The 24,760-nt window shown below is 47.5% G+C and overlaps 2 protein-coding genes across 5 annotated transcripts in view; one reads left to right on the top strand and one right to left on the bottom strand.

Moving 5' to 3' along the window:
- Positions 1-2,416, bottom strand: part of TAF15 (TATA-box binding protein associated factor 15) — a 29,388-nt gene extending 26,972 nt beyond the window's left edge. For all 3 annotated transcript variants that reach the window (XM_086686668.1, XM_086686669.1, XM_086686670.1), the window contains exon 1: positions 2,289-2,416. In XM_086686668.1, the coding sequence (XP_086542794.1) occupies positions 2,289-2,295 (7 nt within the window). In that variant the 5' untranslated portion in view covers positions 2,296-2,416. The remainder of the gene's footprint in view (positions 1-2,288) is intronic.
- Positions 2,417-15,486: 13,070 nt separating this feature from the next.
- The window catches only part of MMP28 (matrix metallopeptidase 28), a 26,667-nt gene continuing 17,393 nt past the window's right edge, over positions 15,487-24,760 (top strand). The window contains exon 1 of one of the 2 annotated variants that reach the window (XM_086686667.1): positions 15,487-15,942. In XM_086686667.1, the coding sequence (XP_086542793.1) occupies positions 15,832-15,942 (111 nt within the window). In that variant the 5' untranslated portion in view covers positions 15,487-15,831. The remainder of the gene's footprint in view (positions 15,943-24,760) is intronic. The other variant, XM_025917493.2, reaches the window with a different exon arrangement.

Here is a 24,760-nt window from a genome sequence, read left to right as displayed (position 1 = left end):
GGTCTGCCATATACCAAAATAAGTACGCTAACTTTGTAATTTTTGTATAAGTGATATTAGATTCGATTCTAACTTGAAGATGTCAGATAATTCACACTTGTAAACAATATCCGAATGTCTGAGAGTCAGACTTACAGTATTTACAATTTTGACTTATTTATTAACTATGTAAGCACTTTTATTTCATTTATAGGTCTGTCCTGTCAGGCATCTGGAGTGGTTGAGTTTGAAATGTTTAAAGGATTTAACTAAACTTAAAACAATTAGCTGGTTAGGGGGAATTTACTGTTAAATTTATTAACTGAAACGTTCACCAAAAAACAAGTCAAAAGCATTATTCTCATTTTTATACAAAGTCAAAAGTATTTTTGTACATGTTTTACAAAATGTATAAACAGCATAGAACACTAAGTAGAACTTAAAGATTCTAGCTTTAATGGACTTAACTTAAAAACAATTGTTATAAAGTTTTCACATGTGAAAGCCAATCTTGTATTTAAAAAAACTTAAATTACACAGTGACAAATGTCTAGTGTCTTGGTACTTTGAAGATCAGTACTAATGGATAAACTAGCTCACACACTAATATGACACACTTAAATCCTGGATTTTACAGATGGTAAGTAACCTCTAAACTTTAATTTTCCACAAAAGCTACCCAGTCCTATAAAAATGTCATTGTTTTATACCAATAAAAATGTTAAAAATCAAGACACACCATTAGTTTTTAATGTTCATTGAAATGGTAAATTTCCCCATGAGGGTAGGAGAATCTTTTTATTTATTTTTTAATCATACATGGGTTACACATCTAAGGGTATACTTCTACATACTTCTGTGGAGCTTTACCAGATTTCATCCCAAATTCTGCACCTGGTAAAAGAAGTACTTACTTTGGAGTAAGAAATTCTTGTTTGAGCAAGGATTAAATAGAAATTGAAAGAGGCAAGAATCCTGTGCAGTTAACAGCCTCTTCCATCAGATAGGCGCCCCTTTCCACAAAAGCTCAATATTCAGGCTTAATGTCAATGTCAATCTAAGGAATGTTTCTTATCCTGTCCAACCATTCTTGCAAATTTGGTCTCATCTCCACCTACTCGCTTTTTGTCACACGTTTCCATCCTTTTGCAAAACTGTGTTACTGGGGGATTTCGTGTATGTTTTAAGGCTCTCCCTTAGACAATCAATGTAAAAGACTGCGCCAGCAGTCACTTTCATCCCAATCAGATGGCTTCAAAGAAATGTTCTGCTTTTCCATGTGAAACGTGAGCTCTCCTGATGGTTTCTAGCAAGTGGATGGCTGGGTCTTTGCAGCCTGTAAGGTACCCTAACAGAGGACCTTGTGTGGTGAGCCAAGACTGCTACATCTAGAGAACATTCGTGTTCCAGACTTTATAGCAGGATCTCAACGGACTATCCCGAAGAGATCAGTGCCTTTTTCTTTCTCTTCCACACAACGATGGGGGCGGGGGGGGGGGGGGGGGGGCGGGGAGGCGGGGCGCTCTATCAATTTAAATGCTTCGTGTAAGACTGCCTTTCCTCTGGTCTGCATGTGTTAAGGTAAATGCCACATGTACCTACGGGAGTCTATCCAGAATAGAAAAGGCTCACTTTCAGGCTCTTGCAGGAGATAAACAACTGGAGAAGGGAGAAGAACGACAGCAGGGTGAGGAGGAAGCTGAATTATATGCAAACACCCCCGTTCGAATCCGGGTGGTTACGGTTGAGGGAATGACGAGAAGGAGGATTTCGTGCAAGGCAACGTCCTTTGAAAGGGCTCCCAGAGCGTCAAGAACCCCACCTGATGAATGGGTGAGTCAGGAAGGCCCAGCTCCACTTCACAGATGGGGAAACTGAGGTACGAGGCGGCGAGACGACTGGCCCGAGGCCTCGCTGAAAGATCTGAGGCGGAGCGGAGAACCAGAAGCACCGATTCTCTCAGGCGGATGCTCTAATCACGGGCTCCCCCCGCCCCTGTGATGGCGTAGACGGCCTCCGCCCCCCCCAACTCACACACCCTCCCCGGGAGGGGCACGTCTCCTCAGCTTCCAAGGACAGGGTCAAAAAAGAGGGGCCAGAAGCGCTCCCGCCGTGATTTGCAGACGGAGAGCGTTGGGAGCGTGCGTCCCTTCAGCCCAACATGGCGGCGGCCGCGGCCACCCGCCCCCCCCCAAGCCTCCCTCAGGGCCGGAGGCTCTCCCTCGGGGCCCTCCGGTGGGCGGGAAGACGTCCCAACCCCGCCAGGCCCCTTCTCGCCGCTGCCGCTGCTCGCTGAAGGAGTCACCTACCCGACATGACTAACGGCCGCAGCGCGGAGCCCCCAGAGCCCGCCGAGAACAAGGAATACGAAAGCCAGGCGGCGCGGCGGCCGGAGCTGTACTGAGGGCGGCGCGGCGGGCTGAGCCCGACTGCGGGGCCTCGGCAGCCAATCAGAGGGCAGTGGGCGGTACCACAGTGCCAGGGCGCGAGGGGTGGTTCTGTACGAGTACCAGCCTCCTAGCCCTCAGGACTTCACAATGCCTCTCCGTCCTCCCCTCCGCGAACGGTACCATTATTGAGAGGGAATTGAGAAGAGAAAGTACCAATGCCGCGAATAGCATGGGGGAGGAAGTTAGACCTTGTCTCTCCCTCCCACCTATAGTGCCGTTTCTCACTTTGATTGCACCCGACAGAATTCGAGGTTAGGAAGCGAAAGAGGGGAGACTTTATAAACACAGACTATTTGGTTAGAGAAAGCCTTTCTTCCCCTAAGATTTCGAATGGTATGCCCTAGTTCGCTCCTCTTTGGTTGCAGGCAGCTGGAGCCACCTCGGGGCGTTCTGTGTCGCCGAGCTCGGGGACGGAAAGTCGTGAGCGCCTCCAGGTCTAACTACCTTGTCAAGTAAAACACGGACTACAAGGCTGATACTGGAACAAACGTGTGCATTAAAACGAAAGCACACACACACCTGGTCCTGAGAATGTGGCGGGGTGGGAGGTAGAGCCTTACTATTCGGGGCTGTTATAATTGGCTAACTCTATTAGGCACCTTACATCATCTCATTTAATTCTCACAACACACTGATGAAATAGTATCCTGACGTTACAGACGTGATTATTCACTTGCCCTAGGTCGCACAACTAGTAAATGGCCAACGTGGAATTCGAATCCTAGTAACCAGACACCAATGCCTGTGGGTTTAACCATTACGCTGTACTGCCTAGTAGGGATTTGAGTTTTAGAGTATTAAATGAGGTGAAAGAACATTTTCCCTGCAGGCTACGCAACATCTGAGTCAAGCCATAGATGATGAGAAGTGGGGTAAAGTGCCTTACACTAGTTGTAAAACAAGTAATTCCATACGTTTGGAGTTTACCTTCCAGGGATGAATGAGGATGATAGGTGAGGCCAGAAAAGTAGAGGGCTAAATAGCTGATACCTTGTAAAATATGGTATGTTAGGGTTTGTGCTTTATCTTGAAGGCAGTGGGGAGCCAGAGGATTTTAAAGGAAGGTCCCAGTTGCATTTTCAGGCTGCAGTATGAAGAACGTATAGAGGTGAATGTTTATAGCAGCGCTATTGACAATAGCCAAAGTATGGAAAAAGAGCCCAAATGTCCATTGACCTATGAATGGATAAAGAAGATGGGGGGGGGTGTACACACACACACACACACACAATGGAATGTTACTCAGCAATCAAAAAGAATGAAATCTTGCCATTTGCAACTACATGGATGGAACTGGTAGGTATTATGCTAAGTGAAATTAGCCAGTCAGAGAAAGAACAATACCATATGACCTCACTTATATGAGGAATTTAAGATACTGAACAGATGAACATAAGGGAAGGGAAGCAAAAATAATATAAAAACAGGGAGGGGGACAAAACATAAGAGACTCTTAAATATAGAGAACAGAGGGTTGCTGGAGGGTTGTGGCGGGGGGGGGGGTGCTAAATGGGTAAGGGGCATTAGGGAATCCACTCCTGAAATCAGTTGTACTATATGCTAACTAACCTGGATGTAAATTAAACAATAAATTAATTAATTAAAAAAAATTTTTTTTTCAACGTTTATTTATTTTTGGGACAGAGAGAGACAGAGCATGAACGGGGGAGGGGCAGAGAGAGAGGGAGACACAGAATCGGAAACAGGCTCCAGGCTCTGAGCCATCAGCCCAGAGCCCGACGCGGGGCTCGAACTCACGGAGTGCGAGATCGTGACCTGGCTGAAGTCGGACGCTTAACCGACTGCGCCACCCAGGCGCCCCTAAATTAATTAATTTTTAAAAATGTATGGAGGTGAAAGGTGCCTAAAAGCAGGGAGACCAATTAGGTGACCAATGCAATAATTCTGGTGAGAAATCACAGTGGCCTAGACTTAGGTTGTAGTTGTGGAGATGAAGGTAAGTTAAGATACTTACTTACATGATAGGACAAGATCTAGTGACCAACTTAGGAGGGAGCAGCTAAGGGAGAGTAAAAATCTGGGCATGAATTCTGAGTTTTCCACTTGGACAAGTGGTCAGATGGTGGTATCACTCACTGTGATAGGGAACAGGAAGAGGAGCCAGTTGGGGGTGGAAATAGAGGGGTAAGTTCAGAATAACACCTCAGGCCAGAAAAGAAAAAGACATGAGGTCATCTCTCTTAATTATACTAGCAGTAATTGTACACTCCACTTTTGATATAGAGGGTCACAGAGCTCTCTGGATTGCGCCAAACAAGCAGGGTTAAAGGAATAAAAAGTCCTTCATGACTAAAAATGATTCAGTCATTCAGCATATACGATGAGGAAGGCAACCCAGAGGAGGAGATGATGGGCATGTGCAATAGCAGGAGAGAATTGGGTGAGAAATGGGGGAAACTTCTAGATTGTTCTTCCACTTTTTAAAATTTTACTTGCAGTTGGGTGTTCTTTTTTTTTAAGATGGAAATTCAAAAGTGTTGCTCATCACTGACACTTTAAGTTTGTATCTCCATCCATTCATTCATGCATGCATTCATTCTTCTTCACTCAGCTGCCACTCCTGAGGTCTACTAGATGTCAAGCCCTGCAGGTTGGGAAATAGGAAGCACAATGGCCACTGCCCCCCCAGGAACTGCAGTCTCATAAAGAGGAACGGTACAAATCTTTAATTCCAATAACTACTGCACGTGCTAGAATTGGACAATGCAGAGTGTCCCCTGAAAAGAGAGTAATGGCCCAGCCCACATGAAGGGCAGATGGGGTATTAAGGAAGGCTTCCTGGAGGAGATGCCTCCTAAACTGAGCCTTGAAGAAAGAACAGGAATTAGACAAGGGATGTGTATCAGGAATAGCATGCTGTGGGCGGAAAGGACTGTATTTGCAAAGACTATGAGAAAGCAAAATTCTGGGAATTGCAAATGGTTCTGTCTGTCTGGTCTGTGGAGTTGCACGGGTAGAGAGTGGTGATAAATGATAAATGGGTGAAAGAAGTAGACAGAAGCCACATCTTGAAGAGCCTTGTGTGCTTTGCAGAGGAGCTTGGATATTAAATTAAAAACAATGATGGGGGGGGGCACCTGGGTGGCTCAGTCAGTTAAGCGTCTGACTCTTGGTAAAGGCTCAGGTTATGATCTCAAGGTTCATGAGTTCAAGCCCCGTGTGGGGTTCTGCACTGACAATGCAGAGCCTGCTTGGGATTCTCTCTCCCTCTCTCTCTCTCCAACTAAATAAATAAACTTTAAAAAAAAAAAAAAAAAAAAACAACACAGGGGCGCCTGGGTGGCGCAGTCGGTTAAGCGTCCGACTTCAGCCAGGTCACGATCTCGCGGTCCGTGAGTTCGAGCCCCGCGTCGGGCTCTGGGCTGATGGCTCAGAGCCTGGAGCCTGTTTCCGATTCTGTGTCTCCCTCTCTCTCTGCCCCTCCCCCGTTCATGCTCTGTCTCTCTCTGTCCCAAAAATAAATAAACGTTGGAAAAAAAATAAAAAACAATAGGGAAGGAGAGCCTGGCTGGCTCAGTCGGTGGAGCATGAAATTCTTGATCCCGGGGTGGTGTTCGAGTCCCACATTGGGCAGAGATATTACTTAAAAATATAGAGTCCTTCACAAAACAGAAGAGACTCATAAATATGGAACACAAACTGAGGGTTACTGGAGGGGTTGTGAAAGGAAGGATGGGCTAAATGGGTAAGGGGCACTAAGGAATCTACTCCTAAAATCATTGTCGCACTATACGCTAACTAATTTGGATGTCAATTTTAAAAAATAAAAAATAAAATTTTTTTAATGTTTATTTATTTTTGAGAAAGAGAGCTCACGAGCATGAGTGGGGGCGGGGCGCAGAAACAGAAGGAGACACAGAATCTGAAGCAGGCTCCAGGTTCTGAGCTGTCAGCACAGAGCCTGACCTGAGGCTCGAACTCACGAACCACAAGATCATGACCTGAGTGGAAGTTGTATGCTTAACTGACTGAGCCACCCATGCGCCCCTAAATAAAAAATAAAATTAAAAAAATAGAGAGAGAGTCCTTCAAGGGGTGCCAGGGTGGCTCAGTCAGTTAAGTGTCTGACTCTTGGTTTCAGTTCAGGTCACGATCTCGCAGTTTCATGGGTTCAAGTCCAACCTTGGGCTCTGTACTGATGGTGCTGAGCCATGGGGATTCTCTCTTTCTCCTTCTCTCTCTACCCCTCCCTCACTTGCATTGTCTCTGTCTCTCTCAAAATAATAAACTTCTATAAAAAAGTAGAACCCTTTAAGATAAAATACAATCCTTTAAACAAACAAACAATAGGACACTTCTGAGGGATCTAATCAAAGGAGTGACATTTAGTTTTTTATATTCATTATTTCTTTTAACATTCTGGACATCCCTGTGAAATAGGTCTTGCTGTTATCCACATTTTGTCGATGAGAACACTGGAGCTCAGGGAGGTGAAACTCTACCAAGTTCACACAGAAAATTAGGGACAGAAGCAGAGCTCATATCCAGGCCTTTGGACTAAGCGCAAGGTTCTTTTTACAGTGTCCCTGGTCTCTCAAACGTGAAACCGAGAACTCCTTCCAAGTCTGTATTTCTCTGGAGCTTCTTTCCAAGGGCGCTTCTCTACCACAAACTGACTCACAGATTGAGTTCTGTGCCCCCCATCTTCCAGGCTTTTGCCTGGGGATGATTGTCTGTAACCACCTTCGACCTTCACGCCGTCATTCTTCAAGCTACAGGATCTTGCTCCCTCTGTATCCACTATCCTGGACTCACTCTGCATAGTCATAGAAGACAGCAGATACATTGCACACACCAGCTTTAGCAGAATGTACAGGGAAGGTCTTAGTACTGGGCCTGTTTGCCCCTGATGCATTCCTCAGATCCTCACTTGGAGAGCTAACCCCTCTAAGCTACATTCCAGTTTCAGAGAGTCCCTCAGGCAGTAGCTTCCAGCTAGAATCAGCCCCTGGGCATCCTGGTGGGAAATCAGATAGTAGAAAAAAGGGAAGAGCCAGGGTTATGTCTACCCCTCCTTCTCTGCTACAGGGGTGTCTTGGGCAGCAACTGTCTTCTCGAGAGATCATTTCTTTATAATAATAATATTATTATTATTATTAGAGAGAGAGAGAGAGAGAGAGTCGAGGAGAGGGGCAGAGAGAAAGGAAGAGAGAAAATCTTAAGCAGCCTCCACACCCAGCGAGGAAACCGACACGGGGCTCCAACCCACGAGCCTGGGCCAAAATCAAGAGTCAGACATTCAACCAACTGAGCCACCCAGGTGCCCCCAGAGATCATTTCTATTCATGGCCTTGGCTCCTGGGATCCTGTAGCCCCAATCCTCCCTTCATCCCTCTGTCCTATAGCTGGTAGAATCTTAGTGATGTTGATTAATTTTGGAGTTGCCTCCACCCCTCTTTGGCTTTCCAACCTTCCACCACCTGTGTAAGGTCTTGTAGGCCCCTGTAGACTGTGAACTTTCCTAGAGTGAGAAGGGAAGCCAGGAGAGGGAGCCACTTAGCAGAGCCACCATAGGACAGTCTGACCTGTTTTACTGTGGTTGCTCCGGCTGCTGTCATGAGAGTGGACCGTAGGGGGCAAGAGAGAAAGCAGTAAGACTACTGCTCCCACCAGAGAAAAAAAACAATGATCTTTTGTCTCTTTTGAAACCCTATGGAACTCTCAGTTGCACCACATTATCCCAGGCTTGCCTACCTGGTAACAGGCTGATTTGTTCTCTAGCTGGGTTGCCTGGTTCCCCTCTGAACTCCACAGTGCCCCACACAGTGCCTGAAACAGTAGGCACTAAAAAAAAAAAAAAAAAAAAAAAATTTTAAGGGAAGGAAGACAACCTTGTGTTTAATGAACGAATAAATAAATGGGGTGGGGGGTGGCATGACTTATCTTTCTGACTTGTCTGTAAGTTCTTCAAGCTCAAAGACCTTCTCTAGAACTTGGGCACAGAGTAAGTGTTCGTGAGTGTTGTTCAGAGACCGACAGCCTGTTCTGTGCCAGGTGTCACAGGCAGTAAGTAGTCCTAGCCATCATCACCACCTTCCCACCGCTATCCCAGGAGGTGTCCCTGGAATCCTGCTCTTCCAGCCTTCCTAGAGAGCAAGCATCCCATGAAGATTACCCCAAGGCTCTGCAAGGCAAGGGTTGATTTCTTGTAAATGACCAGCTACCCCATCCTCTGGACAGTGGCAGGCACTTCCTGTTTGGGGTGGAAAGGAACCAGACACTTTCCTGTTAGCAGGTCTTTTAAGCAAAGCAACAGATGCTGAGCAGGTCCTGGCCAGCCTTTCAGGCCAGATGCCTAGTGGTTAGACAGCCTTTATGTGGAAGGGAAGTGGGGCACAATGCCAGATTGGCTAGGCTTTTATTGTGCTCCTTGTAAGTCCCCTGGGTCCTGGTGTGAGTAAAAAACAAACCAGAAGAGGCTGCCGCCCTGCAAATCATGATGAGGGTTAGGAAAGACGGGCCTGCTCTGAGCCAGAGAGCTGTGGCTGGCAAGGAGGTGCTTGTGTGATTGTTCCGGGGCAGGCTTGTGTATGTCATCTGGATGTGAGTGTACCCCAGTGTGAACCTGTGTGGAGTATATACATGCATGTATGCTGGTGTCTGTGCACCCAGAATCCAGCACTTGACGGGATTATAAGTTATTGTCTAGCTTGCTCCCTATAGCAAATCAGGATAACAGAAAAGTTGGGACTTATTGTTGTCCCATTTTATTTTTTTAATTTTTTAAACATTTCGTACAGTTTATTTACTTTGAGAGAGACAGAGTGGAGAGGATCAGAGAGAGAGAAAGAGAGAGAGAGAGAGAGAGAGAGAATCCTAAGAAGGCTCCGCACTGTCAGCGCAGAGCCCCAGTGCGGGACTTGAACTCACAAACCGTGAGATCATAACCTGAGCCAAAACCTAGAGTCAGATGCTTAACCGACTGAGCCACCCAGGTGCCCCATTGTTGTCCCATTTTAAAATAGCAGAAACTCAGAGAGGTTATTTGACTTGCAAGGGATAACAGAGTATGAAAAAGTCAAGATTCAAACCCAGTTTTGTCTCACTCCATATCTCTTGCTTTTTCCAGTCCTCTGGAGCATGTGTGTGTGTGTGTGTGTGTGTGTGTGTGTGTGTGTGTGTACTGGGAGGTAGATAGACAGGTACACTTGTGAGTGTGACCCAGACCCATGAGACCACATCCACATGTCAGAGAGGAAATTTCTCTTCCAGAGGGAGAAGTGGTTGCTAGAACTTCAGGGCTTCTAAAATTGAATCACAGCTAAGAATGCACAGAGGTTATGGTCAATAATGAATCCAAATTATCACAGCTAACATCCTCACAACTCTGGGGCATGCCTCCTCTTCAGGTCTCCCAAGCTGATCCCATGTCCTCATTCTTCTTCTTGTTCCTATTATTGTGATTTGGGGAGGTTGGTTGTTCTGTTAGTGTCTTTCTCCAGAGCCCAGAATTCCTTTTGATAAAATCTACTTTGTGCTCCGTACACTTCCTGGGAAGGAGGAAGGAGCACAGACAAAGCTAATTGTTCCTCATATTATGAAGAGAGAAACTGAGGCCCAGAAGGGGCCTTGTCCACATCCATATATCCTGCCTGATTCAAGGGGTCCTGGTCAGGAAGACGACTCATTGGCCAGCTGTTGCCTTCTGTCAGAGAAGAAGGAATGGCCCAGGCAGCTGCCAGACGCTCCCCGGAGCATGCAACAGACCTGAGCTCTGGCATGAGTTTCAGAGAAGTCTGTCCACTCTGGGAGAGTCAGGAAGCACTTTGGACCTGAAGTGAGCCCCAGTGCAGAGAGAGAAGGAGAGGAAGCAGCTCTCTTTGAAGAGGAGGAAAGGAGAGGACTGCCAGCCTAGCTGGGTCAGGAACTTGCTCAACCACAATGGAGAGGCAGGGAAGGAGAGAGACAGGCCTTTGGAAAACCTAGTCCTATCTTCCCCTTGAACATCAGTATCTAGTATTTAGTGATTCAGTAGGCCTGGAGTAGAGCTCAGGAATCTGAATTTTTTTATACTTTTTTTGAAGTTTATTTATTTTTGAGAAAGACAGAGCGTGAGCGGGGGAGGGGCAGAAAGAGAGGGTGACTCAGAATCTGAAGCAGGCTCCAGGCTCTGAGCTGTCAGCACAGAGCCCAGTGTGGGGCTTGAACTCACAAACCGCGAGATCATGACCTAAGCTGAAGTCGGCGCTTAACTGACTGAGCCTCCCAAGCACCCCAGGAATCTGAATTTTTAACAAGTTTCTCCATGCAGGTGATCCACTGATCCTTTGACTTGAAATGAGACAGCATAGTGTTTAAGAGCTATCTGAGTTTGAACCCTGGCTCCATTACCAGATTCATGGCCTTGGACAAATTATATAAACTTTTTTTTTTTTTCTGGAGAGAGAGAGAGAGAGAGAGCACTAACAGGGAAGGGTTAGAGGTAGAGAGAAAGAGAGAGAGAGAGAGAGTGAGAGAGAGAATCTTAAGCAGATTCCACACTGAGCCTGACACAGGGCTTGATCTCACAATCGTGAGATCATGACCTAAGCCAAAATCAAGAGTCAGACACTTAACTGACTGAGCCACTCAGGCACCCCCAGTTTTCTAATCTTTAAAATAAAGATGCTTGTAGGGTGGCTCAATCGGTTGAGTGTCCAACTGTGGCTCAGGTCATGATCTCACAGTTCATGGGTTCGAGCCCCACTTTGGGCTCTGTGCGGACAGTTCGGAGCCTGGAGCCCACTTCAGATCCTGTGTCTCCCTCTTTCTGCCCCTCCCCCGCTCACATTCTCTCTCTCTCTCTCTCTCTCTCTCTCTCTCTCTCTCTCTCTCCCCCCACCCCCGCTCTCTCTCTTTCAAAAACAAATACACATTTAAAAAAAATTTTAATAAGGATGCTTATAATAGTAGCTTTCTCCCGAGGAAGCTGCAAAGATTCAGTGACATGATTTACATAAAGGACATAGCACATACAGGGCACATGTTAATTTCTCAACAAGTATCAACCACTATTATTTGTTCCAACTCTTCATTCCCATCCCCACCCCCACTCCCACTGAAGGAGAAAATGAAGGTATTAGATTCACATAGGGACTTGTCATCACAGTATTGTTTTGCATGTGCCTGATCCAAAACTATTCTCCCCCAGAAGAGTATCCCCGTCACTCTTCTGATGCCCTTGCTGTGGACCGAGCTTCTTCCAATAAACTACCCTCCCTTTCCCATTTTCCTTTCTTCCTCAGTGTCCCTCTACATAGCAGGCCACCCTCCTCCACCCCATCAAAGTGATTTGGCTCAGGATGTGTCCTGGAAAGTAAAAACATACGGCAGGTAAGTTGTGGAGCTGTGTAGGCCCCTGGATTCCTGAAGAAGATCAGAGAATCTGGTGCTCTGGGGCTTAGGAGTAAGCTTTGGAGGCAGAAGGGAACTGAAATTCCTGCTTACCCAGGCTCTAACTATGGAAACATGCTGTCTTTCTGGGAAATGGAGACATCCTGTCCCAAGATATGGTTGAAGCCCAGAATAAGTGGGCAAACAAGGCTCTGTTGTGCATAAATTCTTGCAGGCACTTTCAAGTCTGGATGGCATCTCCAAGTGACCACAAACAGGCAGACTGGGGACAAGTGAGGATGGGATGAAATAATCTAGCCAAGAATACAAGAGGAAAGTGGAGGAAGTCAACGTTCAAACAAAGCAGTGGTGCTAGTTTTCAAGGTCCAGGGACGATGGCTAGCCTGAGATGCAGAGAAAAGCCAGAGGGCCAGCTCTCTGAGTGGCTGAATCCTCCCAGTCACTCAGCCCTCCAGGGAAGCATTGCTTCCTGCCCTCCCCTCCCCTCCCAGTGCAGCTGAAATGGAGACCCTCTGAGATGTACTGGAGGGAGGGATGGAGAAATTCTGCCTGGAGAAAGAACTGGAAAACCTGGGATAGACTCCAGCTTGGCCCACAATGTCCTTACCAACTGGTGTTCCTCAGAGCTCGCTGCTCCAAAACAGAGTAGTATCTGGCCTTTCAAAATCCACTCATTGATGGGAAGAAAGTGGAATCCCCATCCACTGTTGGTGGGAATGCAAATTGGTGCAGCCACGCAGGCAAACAGTATGGAGGTTCCTCAAAAAGTTGAAAATAGGGGCACCTGGCTGGCTCAGTCAGTAGAGCATGAGACTCTTGATCTCGGGACTGTGAGTTTGAGCCCCACATTGGGTGTAGAGATTACTTAAAAATAAAATATTTTGGGGGTGCCTAGGTGGGTCAGTTGGTTAAGTGGCCGACTTCGGCTCAGGTCATGATCTCATGGTTTGTGGGTTCGAGCCCCGTGTCGGGCTCTGTGCTGACAGCTCAGAGCCTGGGGCCTGCTTTGGATTCTATGTCTCCCTCTCTCTCTGCCCCTCCCCTGCTCATGTGCTCTCTCTCTCTCAAAATAAACATTTAAAATGTTTTTAAGTAATATCTTTTTTTTTTAATTTTTTTTTTGAACGTTTATTTATTTTTGGGACAGAGAGAGACAGAGCATGAACGGGGGAGGGGCAGAGAGAGAGGGAGACACAGAATCGGAAACAGGCTCCAGGCTCCGAGCCATCAGCCCAGAGCCCGACGCGGGGCTCGAACTCGGGGACCGCGAGATCGTGACCTGGCTGAAGTCGGACGCTTAACTGACTACGCCACCCAGGCGCCCCAAGTAATATCTTTTTAAAAAATACTTTTAAAAAGTTAAAAATAGAACTACTCTATGATCCAGCAATCACACTCCTAGGTATTTACCCAAAGAATACAAAAATACAATTCAAAGGGATACATGCACCCCGATGTTTATAGAAGCATTATCCACAATAGCCAAATTATGGAAACAGCCCAGTGTCCGTTAATTGATAAACAACCACCTCTTCTTTAGAGGTGGTTATATGCAATGGAATATTACTCAGCCATAAAAAAGAATGAAGTCTTGCCATTTGCAATGACATGGATGGAGCTAGAGAGTACTGAGTGAAATAAGTCAGAAAAAGACAAATACCGTATGAGTTCACTCATATGTGGAATTTAAGAGACAAAATGAATGAGCAAAGGGGAAAAGAGAGAGAGAGGCAAACCAAGAAGTAGACTTTTAACTATAGAGAACAAATTGATGGTTACCAGAGAGGAGGTAGGTGGGAGGATGGGTGAAATAGGTGAGACAATTAAGGAGTGCACTTGTGATGAGCACTGGGTATTGTATGTGTTAAACCACTAAATTGTACACCTGAAACTAATATTACACTGTATGTTAACTAGCTGGAATTTAAATAAAAACTGAAAAATAATCCACCTATTGGTCAAGGGCACTATATACTACATCATACCTGCAACCTTCAGACAACACACACACATACACACACACTCTGGGGTTACCGGATAAAGTAGGGGCCACCAAGTTAAACTTGAATTTCAGATCCTGGTGAATGTTTTAGTATAAGATGTCCCAAACATTGCACTGGCACATACTTATCCTAAAAAAGATTACTTGTCGTTAATCCGATACTCAAATTTAACAGGACATCCTGTATTTTTATTTGCTAAATCTAGCAACCCTATCCTATTCGCCTTCAGAATCTCCATCCTGTAAGCTCACCACGGGACTCTGCTTAAACCTGTAGGCTGTGTCACAGTTGTCCTGATCTGAGAGCCTTCCTTCCAGGCTGCCCCGCTAGACTGAAAACTCTCTGAGGGGAAGGCCCAGGCCTTGACCACCACCTATGGGCCTCTGTTACAGGCAAGGACGCTCCTTATGAATGTACACAACGGCATCAGTGGAGAAGGGGCACCTACAGGATAAAACATACGTTATAACTCTATGCCCGAATGGAGGCCCTTGGCGGAGGGTAGGCAAAGGCCGCCTTTTATTGACTGGCCTGCACAAAGGTGCGCCTGTTTCTAATTGGCTCGCCTGAGAGGACTGCCCCCTTTTCATTGGTTGGGTGGGGAAGTGGGCGTGGCCTGTTCCAATTTTTTTAGCTCACGGAACTTCTCTAAGTCCACTGAAAGAGGTGCCTGTTTAAAATTTTAAAACTCTGATGGAGAGTGCCACCTTTTTTTGAAGTAACACAAAAACCTTCTGTGTACTACTAAGGCTTTAAGTCTTAGGATAAGAAGTCATTACATTTGCTTAGCACTTTAGACATTCCAAATTACACATATCAACTCCTGGAATCGCCACAACAGTCCCCTTGGTGGTGGGTAACATTGGGCCATTTGCATTTCACAGATTAGCAAATTGAGACTAGAAGAGCAGCAACCTGCTCGCTGTTACTCAGGCAGATAATAAAGACAGTTTATTTGTGTTTAGTGCGAGTTTAGCGAAGGCTCTCCACAAATCGCTTCGCTCCACCTTCAATACAGACTATGTGAAATATAAAGCGCAAAGCACTTTACTCTTGTTTTTTAAAATCTTCATGCGACTCTGGGAACTAAACATCACTTTGCTCTCATTTTATTGATGAGGAAACTGGCACTCGAAAGTAGTTAAATCCTTTGCCAAAAGTCACAAAGCTGCACTCTGCTATTTATTTATCGGGTACTGCACGATGTCAGGCAGTGCTCAGTTACTTACAGATCTTATTCGCTCATTAAATGCTCCCTACAACCACATGACATTGGTATTCTCATTATCGCCATTTACTGATGAGAAAAATATGTTCAGAGAGGGTGAGTGACTTGCCCATGACCACGCAGACAGCAAGTTAGTTAAGGCAGGATTCACACGACTAGCAAAGAATCAGATCTGGAACTCAAACCCAATTATTCTGATCCCAGCCCAGGGCTCCTTCTCTCCTAGCCCAGAATCTCGCTCCCTGCCAGCCTGACTGAAATAATCAGTGACCCTCTGGTAGGCCAGGACACCACCGCCCCGCCCCCGCTTGATCGAAGTCTTAGGGTAGCTACAGTCTCCAGAAGACCCCTCTTCCCCCGCCCTCCCCGGAGAGTTCGGATCAACTGGAGGTGGCTGGAGAGAGAACGGGTGGGCAGGGCGGCGGCGGGCACCAGGCCAGGCTCTGCAGCCGGAGGAAGAGGCTCCGGGACTGCGGCGCGTTCCAGCGGCGGAGCGGAGTGGGTGGGGCCGGAGTGCCCGGCCCCCGCCCCTCCTCCCTCCCTTCCTCCCTTGCCTTCCAGGTCCCCCGCCGGCGACCCGCCGGCAGGCACTGCCTGGTCTGCACCACTTGGGGCCGGATCCCCGCGAAGCGGCCAGAGGGGCGGCCCGGCGCACCGAGCCGGGGCCCCAGCGCGCCCCTAGGCCCTCCCTCCTCCGCGTGGGGGCGGCGCAGAGCTGGAGCATCCGCGGGGTCCCGGGCACCACTGACCGCCTCGGGCAGCCGCGCGCTCAGCGGCTCCCCACTTGCCCGCGCCCCGTGGCGGGGGCGGCGGCGAGATGGCGGCGCGTGTCGGCCTCCTGCTGCGCGCCCTGCCGCTGCTGCTGTGGGGCGGCCTGGACGCCCAGCTCGCCGAGCGCGGAGGCCAGGAGCTGCGCAGGGAAGCGGAGGTAAAGGATGTGTGCAGGGCGGAAAGGGAGCCGCGGGCTAGAGACCCCCCAGAACTTTGCAGTCAGGTCACCCAGCCGTCCCATCTGAGCCGGCAATCTGCACTACCCTCCCAGTGTCCGCGCTCTACACACTTGGACACAAAGAGTCTGGGGAACATTCTCCCCCGTGCCACGGCTGGGACCACCCAGGCACGCGGATCTGCATTGATTTTCCCGGACAGGGGAAGGAGGGAGCGACAAGATGGGACAGGCGGGCAACAACAGAGAGAGAAGTGGCCTCTGCACCCTAGTTTGACACGGACCTACTGCCCCTCACCGCCTAGGCTGGGGAGACTTGGCCATTCATTCATCCGATGCCCCGAGCCTTCCCAGAGGCTGCAAAGCCCCCCAGATTGGTGAGGTGGAGAGAGTACCGCTGACTGGCCAGGGACACAGGAGACAACACTGGCTTCCTGGGCTGGTGCTGCCAGTGAGCCAGCGGCTTGTCAGCGCCCAAGCTCGGGACTAGTTTCATAACCTGTAAAATGGGTAAGAATATTATATATAGTCTCAAGGATTGCTTCTAAGGAGCTTTGGAACAGTGCTTCAGGACCGAATTTGACAAAGGGGGCAGAGAGTTGGAGGTGAACCTTAAACACTTCCCATTTCACTTTCCTCCTTTTGGAATTCAGCTGCTTGCTGTAGATTGCACAAGGGGAACTTTTTGAAGGCAGGGGTGGGGCTCCACTTGGGGTATCTATTTTCCAGATAAAGGTGATTGTAATAATACATCAGTATCCATCTCTGTCTGTATTCGCAAGATTAGAACTGGGGTCTCCACTATTTTAAGAAGTTCTAATTTTTATTTATTTATTTATTTATTTATTTATTTATTTATTTATTTATTTATTTTTGAGAGCGAGAACGTGCCTAACACAAGCGAGGGGGGGGGGGGAGGGGCAGAGGGAGAGAGAGAGAGATCTCAAGCAGGGTCCACTCGGGGCTTGATCTCATGAACCCAAGATCATGACCTGAACCAAAACCAAGAGTCCATCGCTTAACGGACTGAGCCACCCAGGCGCCCCAAGGAGAAGTTCCAAGTTCTTGAGCCCAGTGCTCTGCCCTGAGACTCTTGCTCCCTAAGAGCTTCTTTCCTGTTCTGAAACTGCCAGCCAAGAAATTCTCAGTACCTCCCATTCCTCTTCCTAAGAAGAGGCATGCTGAATCTAGTAAACCTACAGAATGAAGAGGCCCCCATTGAATGGCTCTTCATCCCATCAGCCAGCTCCCATCACTATTCTGGAATATTTGGAAATTACCTTATTTCAACAAGGGGGTCCTGTGTCAAACTCCTTCACCTGCTCCCCTTCCAAGCACTGGTCTCTTGTTCTGTGCTCTCTGCTTTTGCATGTTTGGGAATCACTGTGTTTCACTGAATTTTGAAACTTACAACATCAAGTGCACAGTTCTCATGGCCCCGGGAGAAGGTTTCTGTCTACCAAGCCAAGTCCTATTAAGAGTCCCGCCCCACCTCCCCCAAAGTCTGGGTCCCAGACAATCCTTGGCAGGAGAACAGAGACAATATCTCTGCCGCCCATGCCTGTGGTGGCCCCAGATGGAGAGAATTTTATCTTGGGGTGTGCTTGGGAAGCATAATACTAAGCAGATTGGGTCTCTTGCAGTCTATTTAACATAAATTGGGGGAAGGGGATTTTTACCTCGGAGAACAAGAAATATTTTAAATGTATAAAAAATCCTGGAAAAGTGTAATGGGTGTGTATGCATCTTTATATGCCTAGGCATGTACATATGTATGTATATATAATGCAGATTGGGGGGTGTGAGTGTGTCTGTATGAGCTTCTGTATATGGTCAATTGCATCAGCTTCAGTGTCAGACAGACCTGTGTGCAAACCATAAGTGAATCATTTAATCTCTATGAAGTTTTCTTCTCTGTACAGAGGAGGTTAATAATAAATGCCTATTTCGTAAGACTGCTATGCGGCTTCGTTGAGATAATGTATATAAAATGATCAACACAATGCCCAGTCCATAGAAAGCAGTCTATAAAAGGAAGTTGCTTTCTTTTTTTTTTTTTTTAATTTTTTTTTTCAACGTTTATTTATTTTTGGGACAGAGAGAGACAGAGCATGAACGGGGGAGGGGCAGAGAGAGAGGGAGACACAGAATCGGAAACAGGCTCCAGGCTCTGAGCCATCAGCCCAGAGCCCGACGCGGGGCTCGAACTCACGGACTGCGAGATCGTGACCTGGCTGAAGTCGGACGCTTAACCGACTGCGCCACCCAGGCGCCCCAAGGAAGTTGCTTTCAATATTGTTGCTGTTATTATTTATCTTTATCATCATTTTAGAGAACAGATTAAAGTCCTGGCTTGGTGACTTAGCTCTCCTAGAACAATAACACAGGGCAAAATATGTGAGGCAACTATTTTCAGCATCGGACAAGAGGCAGCACAGGGCTATAATTCCTAAGAGATGGTGTTGCAGTTACTATGGCTACATTATAAATGACCCCAGAACTTAGTAAAGTCAAACAAACATTTATTAGGTTCATAGATACTGTGGGTCAGAATTTCAAACAGGGCACATAAGAGCAGCTTGTCTCTGCTCTACAATGTCTGAGGATGGGATCATCTGAAGGCTCGCTGGCTGTCAGCTGGGGGCCACGATTTTCTCCTATGGGCCCATCCACATGGTTTCTCCATGTGGGCTGGTTTGGGCCCAAATGTGGTGGCTGGGTCTCCAGGATGAGTGTGCTGAGAGACAGAGAGAGGGCAGAAGTCCTATCCTCTTTATGACTGAGACTAGGAAGTTGCACAGCATTGCTTCTGCTGCACCCCATCGATCGGCTGGAGCAGTCACAAGCTCCAGATCAAGGGGAAGGAACACAGACTGGTGGCAGGAGTGTTGAAGTCATTGTAAGAAGAGCATGGGAATGTGCTTATTGTTGTGGTCACTTGGGGAAATACAACCATCCACAGAAGGGAACCACACAAAGTGAGCCCCGTGATCACCCTGGCTCTTTGCTCAGGTATAATTCCCTGACTGCGGTACAGAGCTAGACCCCCAAGCAAAGCACGGCACTCCTGCTGAGCTTGTGGGCAAAGTTCAGAATTCAGGACAGAGAAGGAAAGAAAGAATAAAAACCAGCTGTGTGATCTTGAGCTAGTCCCCTCACTTCTCCAGGCTACAGTTTCCTCCTTTGTTAAAATGAGGGAGTAAAATTTCTTAAATGACTCTCCCAGAGCTAACATTCTTTGGCTTTGGTGTGTTTGTGTGCCAGTGCCTGTATGGGTGCGTGAGTGTGTGTCCATTTCATCTGCCTGTGTGTCCGTGTCTGTCTGTGTGCATGTGTCTGCATTCCCATTCCCATGTCTCCGTGTTTATCCCTGCGTCCTGTGTGCATGGCTGTATGTGTCCCTTGTATGCATACAAAGTAATAAAGTCGAGGGTTTTCCAAAGTGGGCTTTGCCTAGGAGGAGACTGACCTCTCACAAAGCTACATTATGAACAAGTTCATTGTTGCCCACTTGGGAAAACTAGGGCTGCTTACGAGACACTAGTGAGCAGAAAGGGCCTCCACTGCTGAGTTGCAGGATTGAGAGTTAATGAATGACCTCATCACCTCGGACCCCCTCCTGATCCCAATCAGGCCCTACTCTGTTTTTGGGTGACACAGACTGTCCCAAGGGATCTACCTACTGTGCTGTGCTTGGACCTTCTTTAAAACACCCAGGTGGTATGTCCAAGACCTGCCTTCCGCTTGGTGGTCTATGCATATCTGCATAGCTACTCCCATTGTGTCAGTACAATAAGGAGCTGGCTAGTTCATTTCTCCAGGGAAACATTGGAGCTTCTGTGGAGTCTCCACCCCCAGATGCAGTGTCTGTTTCTCATACCCCAGAGCTATTCATTTGGCTTTTTGTGAGTCAGAAGCCCAGAACCCCGGGCGTGGAAGCCATTCCTCAGCTCAGCTCAGTGACTCATGGGTGCAGGGTAAATAGAGGCTCTCAAGGGTCCCAGAGAACCATGAGTTGGTGGAAAAGCAGTAGTCAAAACAGTAGAAAACCAAGAAATCGAGCAAAAGCTGGGTGGTGGAAGCAGGAACATAGCAGCAAGATAGGTGGACAACTCTGGTTAGAGCATGATTTCATGCCCTAAATTTAGCCCTGCAATCCTAGTGAGGACCATTCAGTATGATTATTTGGCGTTAGAAGAAGTACAAGAGGGGTCTGGGTGGAGACTGACCAGCTAATTTTTTCCAACTTCCTTAAGGATGCAAAATGAAAGAAGCGGGGAATACAGCAAGAGATATCAAAGCTACTCCCAGACAGAACTTTGTGAATATGAGACTAGGGACAAGGGAAAGGGGGGGGAGAGGCAGGGAGTCAGAGGGAAGGGGAGACTTTGCCCAAAATAAAGGGAAAGGGTCTGAGCTGGTCCTGCTGCCCTGGGGCCTTCCGTAGATTCCAGGAGCCAGAGAACAAAGGCAAAGCATCCCGGAAACATGTTTGTCTTTGGGAAGGAACATGCTTGAGTCCTGATGAATGAATACCTGTAGCTTGTCAGAAGACCTCTTTGGGGTGTGATGGGAGATGTGATCCCAGCTTCTATTGAAAGCCAGAGTCCACCACCTAAACATCTTCTTTTCCTCTCCTCTGCCCCTGAACCTGCTTGCAGAAGAGGTGGGAGGAATCCAGCTAGAAACATCCCCAGCTTTTCCTTTTTCTCATTTAAGAATTGTCTCCCCAGTGGAGACAGCAGGTTGGAAGCTTTGCCTTCAGTTTTAAAGCTACTGAGTCACTTGTTTGAACGTCAAATAAGACATCCAGGGATAGGTAGAGAGGATCTGAACTCACTTAGGATCCTTTAGCAAGGCACTGCTTGCTCTCCTGAGACTTTCTTTCCCCATCTTTAACATGGGATTAGCAACACCCATCCTGCCTATGTTCTTGCAAGGTGATTCTGAAACTCAAAGGTGGAAACCCCTTAAAAGCTCTGCACTAGTCAAGGACTCACTGTGTTCCTGATTACCAGAAAATATTTTTATTTCTAGAACATGCCAAGGCAGAACACCAACTATCATCCCTTGCATCTTGACTTGGTTAATAGTGCTCAAGATGTATTGAATGACAAAGACAATCACAGAGTCACTCAGGAAAGAATGAAATCACAATGAAAGGTGATACGAGATGAAATAAGTCACAGGTAAAGCAACATGGTTTCTGCATAAGCTTGCCATTTTGCAATTTAAAAAGTCTTGGTCTCAGTTTTGCTCCTGCAGTTCTTTGATACTGAGGGTATCACAGCCACTCTTTAGATGTAAGACTGGGCCCTGCCCTTCCTAGACTTACCTAACACAGTTCCTTTCTAGCAATAACTCTCTGTGACTATAGCGGGGGACACAACGTTTTTAATGGGGCAACTACCATAAAGCTCTCCCAAGGCATCTACTTACTGGATTTTTACCACACTCCTGTGAGAAACCTAAAGCATTCTTACCCCCATGTCACACTTTGAGTCACAGAGAGGTTAAGTAACTTTGTCATAGTTCACGTAGCTAATCAGTTACAGAGGCAAGGTCATGATGGTAGATTAAGGTGGAGTACATTTTAGCTCTAATTCAACTCTCTCATTCTATAGAAGAAGAAACTGAGGCCCAGAGAGGCACAGAACTTGCCTAAGGACACACAGTTCTTAGTAGCAAAGGAATAAAACTCAAGACACAGCCCAGTGCTGTTGCCCTGCCAGGCCAGTGACTCAGAATTCTCGACTCAGGCCTCAATTCATTTTGCTACACCTCATTGCTAGTCTTGCCTTGATACAAAATGACCAGAATTTCCCCATCCCTCAAGCACTAAAGGGGCTGGGCTCTACACACCCTCCCATGGCAAGTCAGGACAGACGCAAGGCTAGAACCCCAGAGTTCCAATTCCACTCAGTTTCCTGGGTCCCAGGGAGAATCATTTTCATTTTACCCAGACACCACAGCCCCTCCCAGGACTTCTTAGAGACGACTCCCTGGGGAAGCGGCCCCAGCCCTGAGCAAGTGGGTGAGGCAGGTTGTCACAAGCTTCTAGGTCTGGGCAGGGTGAATCACGGAAGGGCACAGTCCTCCGCCTTCCTCTCTGCTCAGTTCAAGCGTTGGGATCTGCAGGAGAGAGGATGGGTGGAGAACAGGGAAAAGAGAAAACGTGGTGTCTGGAACCGCAAGGCTGAGAGGAGCTGCCAGGACACAGCCTCCATGGGGGTGACCCCAAGTGGAGCTCAGGGGGTCCCTAAGAGATCCCAGGAAAAGCCCTAGGAAAATGACAGCCCAGAAGGGAAATGACACCTCCAAGGTGTTAGTGATCAAGCTGGAATGAGAACAGGAGCTCCACCTCCTTGTCCTGTGTCTCTTCCTGGGATCCCTTGGCCACACTGTCACCTGCCCCACACCCCTGCTCTTTATCCCATGCAGACAGGGCATTTCTGTCACCTTGGCAGGCAAAAACTGAGGTTTGGCAAATGGGCTCACAGAAGAGAGTTAGGGGACAACACCCAGGCATGTGGCTCTGCCTCCTCTCTGCAGGACTTTAGAGCCCTCAGCACTGAGGACATGAAGGGGCCCCTTCCTATATGTAATTTTAAAATGTTCATATTAAAAATATTAATGTTCATGGGGCGCCTGGGTGGCTCAGTTAGTTAAGTGTACAACGTGGGCTCAGGTCGTGGGCTCAGGGTTCGTGAGTTTGAGCCCCATGTCAAACTCTGTGCTGGCAGCTCAGAACCTGGAGCCGCCCCCCTCTGCCCCTCCTCCCTCGCTTGTGCACTCGTTCTCCCTCTCTCTCTCTCTCTCTCTCTCTCGTAAATAAACATTCAAAAATTAATGTTCATATTAAAAATAAAATAAGTATAAGGGAATCCTTAAGTTCTGATCATTGCTATTATAATATTTTAGTGCTTTTATGGAAATATAGAATGTCAAATTCTTAAAATTTATTTTTCTCATTCCTTTGGTGTCTCTTGGCCTGGTCACGTGCTCACACAGCCTCCTGGAAATTCAGCTCTGGCTTGCAACCCGCAGGGTCCCAGAGACCAGTCAGGAAGAGAGGCCCAGGATTTCCTCTCTGAAGGACCCCTAAAATTAAAAAAAAGGCCTCCACCCCCATACTGCCCTCCACACCACCGTGCCTGCCAAAGTACCAGGCGCGGCAGTCCAGCCAGGAAACAGGAGACGCCGCTAGTCAGTACCCCCTCCCTTCTCCTGCACTGTCCAAGGCCTCATAGTTCCAGAACCAGAGCCAACTTTCTGATAAGGGCTGGGCGGGTTTGCGGGGAGGAGCACAGGGAGTGCCAGCTTGTTAGCCTGTGACCCAGCCTCTCCCAAGTCACTCGGCAAATCTGCTTCTAAGGGACATTGATTTCCTGGCTTCCTTTAGAAAGCCTGGCTGGGCACCTGGGGCACCTGGGTAGCTCAGTCGGTTAAGCATTGAACTTCAGCTCAGGTCATGATCTCATGGTTTGTGGGTTCGAGCCCCGCATCGGGCTCTGTGCTGACAGCTCAGAGCCTAGAGCCTGCTTCAGTTTCTGTCTCCCTCTCTGTCTGCCCCTCCCCACTCGTACTCTGTCTCTCTCTCTATATAAAAAATAAACATTAAAAAAAAATTTTTTTTCAACGTTTATTTATTTTTGGGACAGAGAGAGACAGAGCATGAACAGGGGAGGGGCAGAGAGAGGGAGACATAGAATCAGAAACAGGCTCCAGGCTCTGAGCCATCAGCCCAGAGCCCGACGCGGGGCTCGAACTCACGGACTGCGAGATCGTGACCTGGCTGAAGTCGGACGCTTAACCGACTGCGCCACCCAGGCGCCCCAAAAAAAAATTTTTTTTAAAGCCACTCTATCCAGCCTCACCGAGGGAAAGGGAGGAGGCAAGGAAGAGAACAAGGTACCTGGCTGGGGTGAGGCAAGTCTAAGATAGAGCACCTGAATGGAGAACAGAGGTATAACTGCCTTCTTCAGAGCGTTCGTTTCCCATCTTGTTAGATGGGTTACATTCCAAAAGTCTGTTAGGTTTCTACTAAAGTAAATCAACTAGATCAACTGTTCATTGAGTATTTACTATGCACGCTAGATGTCCGTTGCTTTACTTCATTGAGAATCCTTTGAGGCTATTCTTGTTTTCACATTGTGGGTAAAGAAGCAGAGGCTCAGAGATGTTAAGTAGTTTGTCCCTGGCCACCCAAAGTCAGGGTCAGGAACAGATGCTTGATTCCAAGCCTGGTGGCTAGTCCATGATGCCACACTATTTTAGGCAATACATAGTCTCCAGATTAAGCCACTAGAACCCCTTTAATCCATTATGCATCCCCAAATAGTATACATTTGGAAAGAGAAAAAAGAAAATAGTACTGAAATTCTAATAAATTAGTGCAGAAAAATAATCAAATGGACTTGGGGAGTATTCTTTTGTCTAGAATAAGGGTTCCTTATGGGAACCCTTTATTGAGAAGAGGTTGTGGAGGTCGCTGAAGGCAGGTATAATGAAATTCACAAAACAGAGGCAGGATACTTGCAAACGCTTAGGAACTTGCCCATCCTGGCTCTTAGTGTCTCATTTCATTCTCTGTTTGCACTTTTTCCTTGAAACAGCAGCTGTGATTGGAATTGATTTAAGAAATACAGCAGGAGCGCCTGGGTGGCTCAGTCAGTTAAGTGCCAACTTTGGCTCAGGTCATGATCTCGAGGTTCATGAGTTCAAGCCCCATCAGGCTCTGTGCTGATAGCTCGGAGCCTAGAGCCTGCTTCAGATTCTGTGTCTCCCTCTCTCTCTGCCC

Source organism: Puma concolor, chromosome E1 (assembly GCF_028749965.1).
Source record: "Puma concolor isolate L17-30 chromosome E1, mPumCon1.1.hap2, whole genome shotgun sequence".
Classification (NCBI taxonomy): Eukaryota; Metazoa; Chordata; class Mammalia; order Carnivora; family Felidae; genus Puma; species Puma concolor.
Note: the sequence above shows the minus strand (reverse complement) of the source record. Positions and strands in the feature narration are given on the sequence as shown.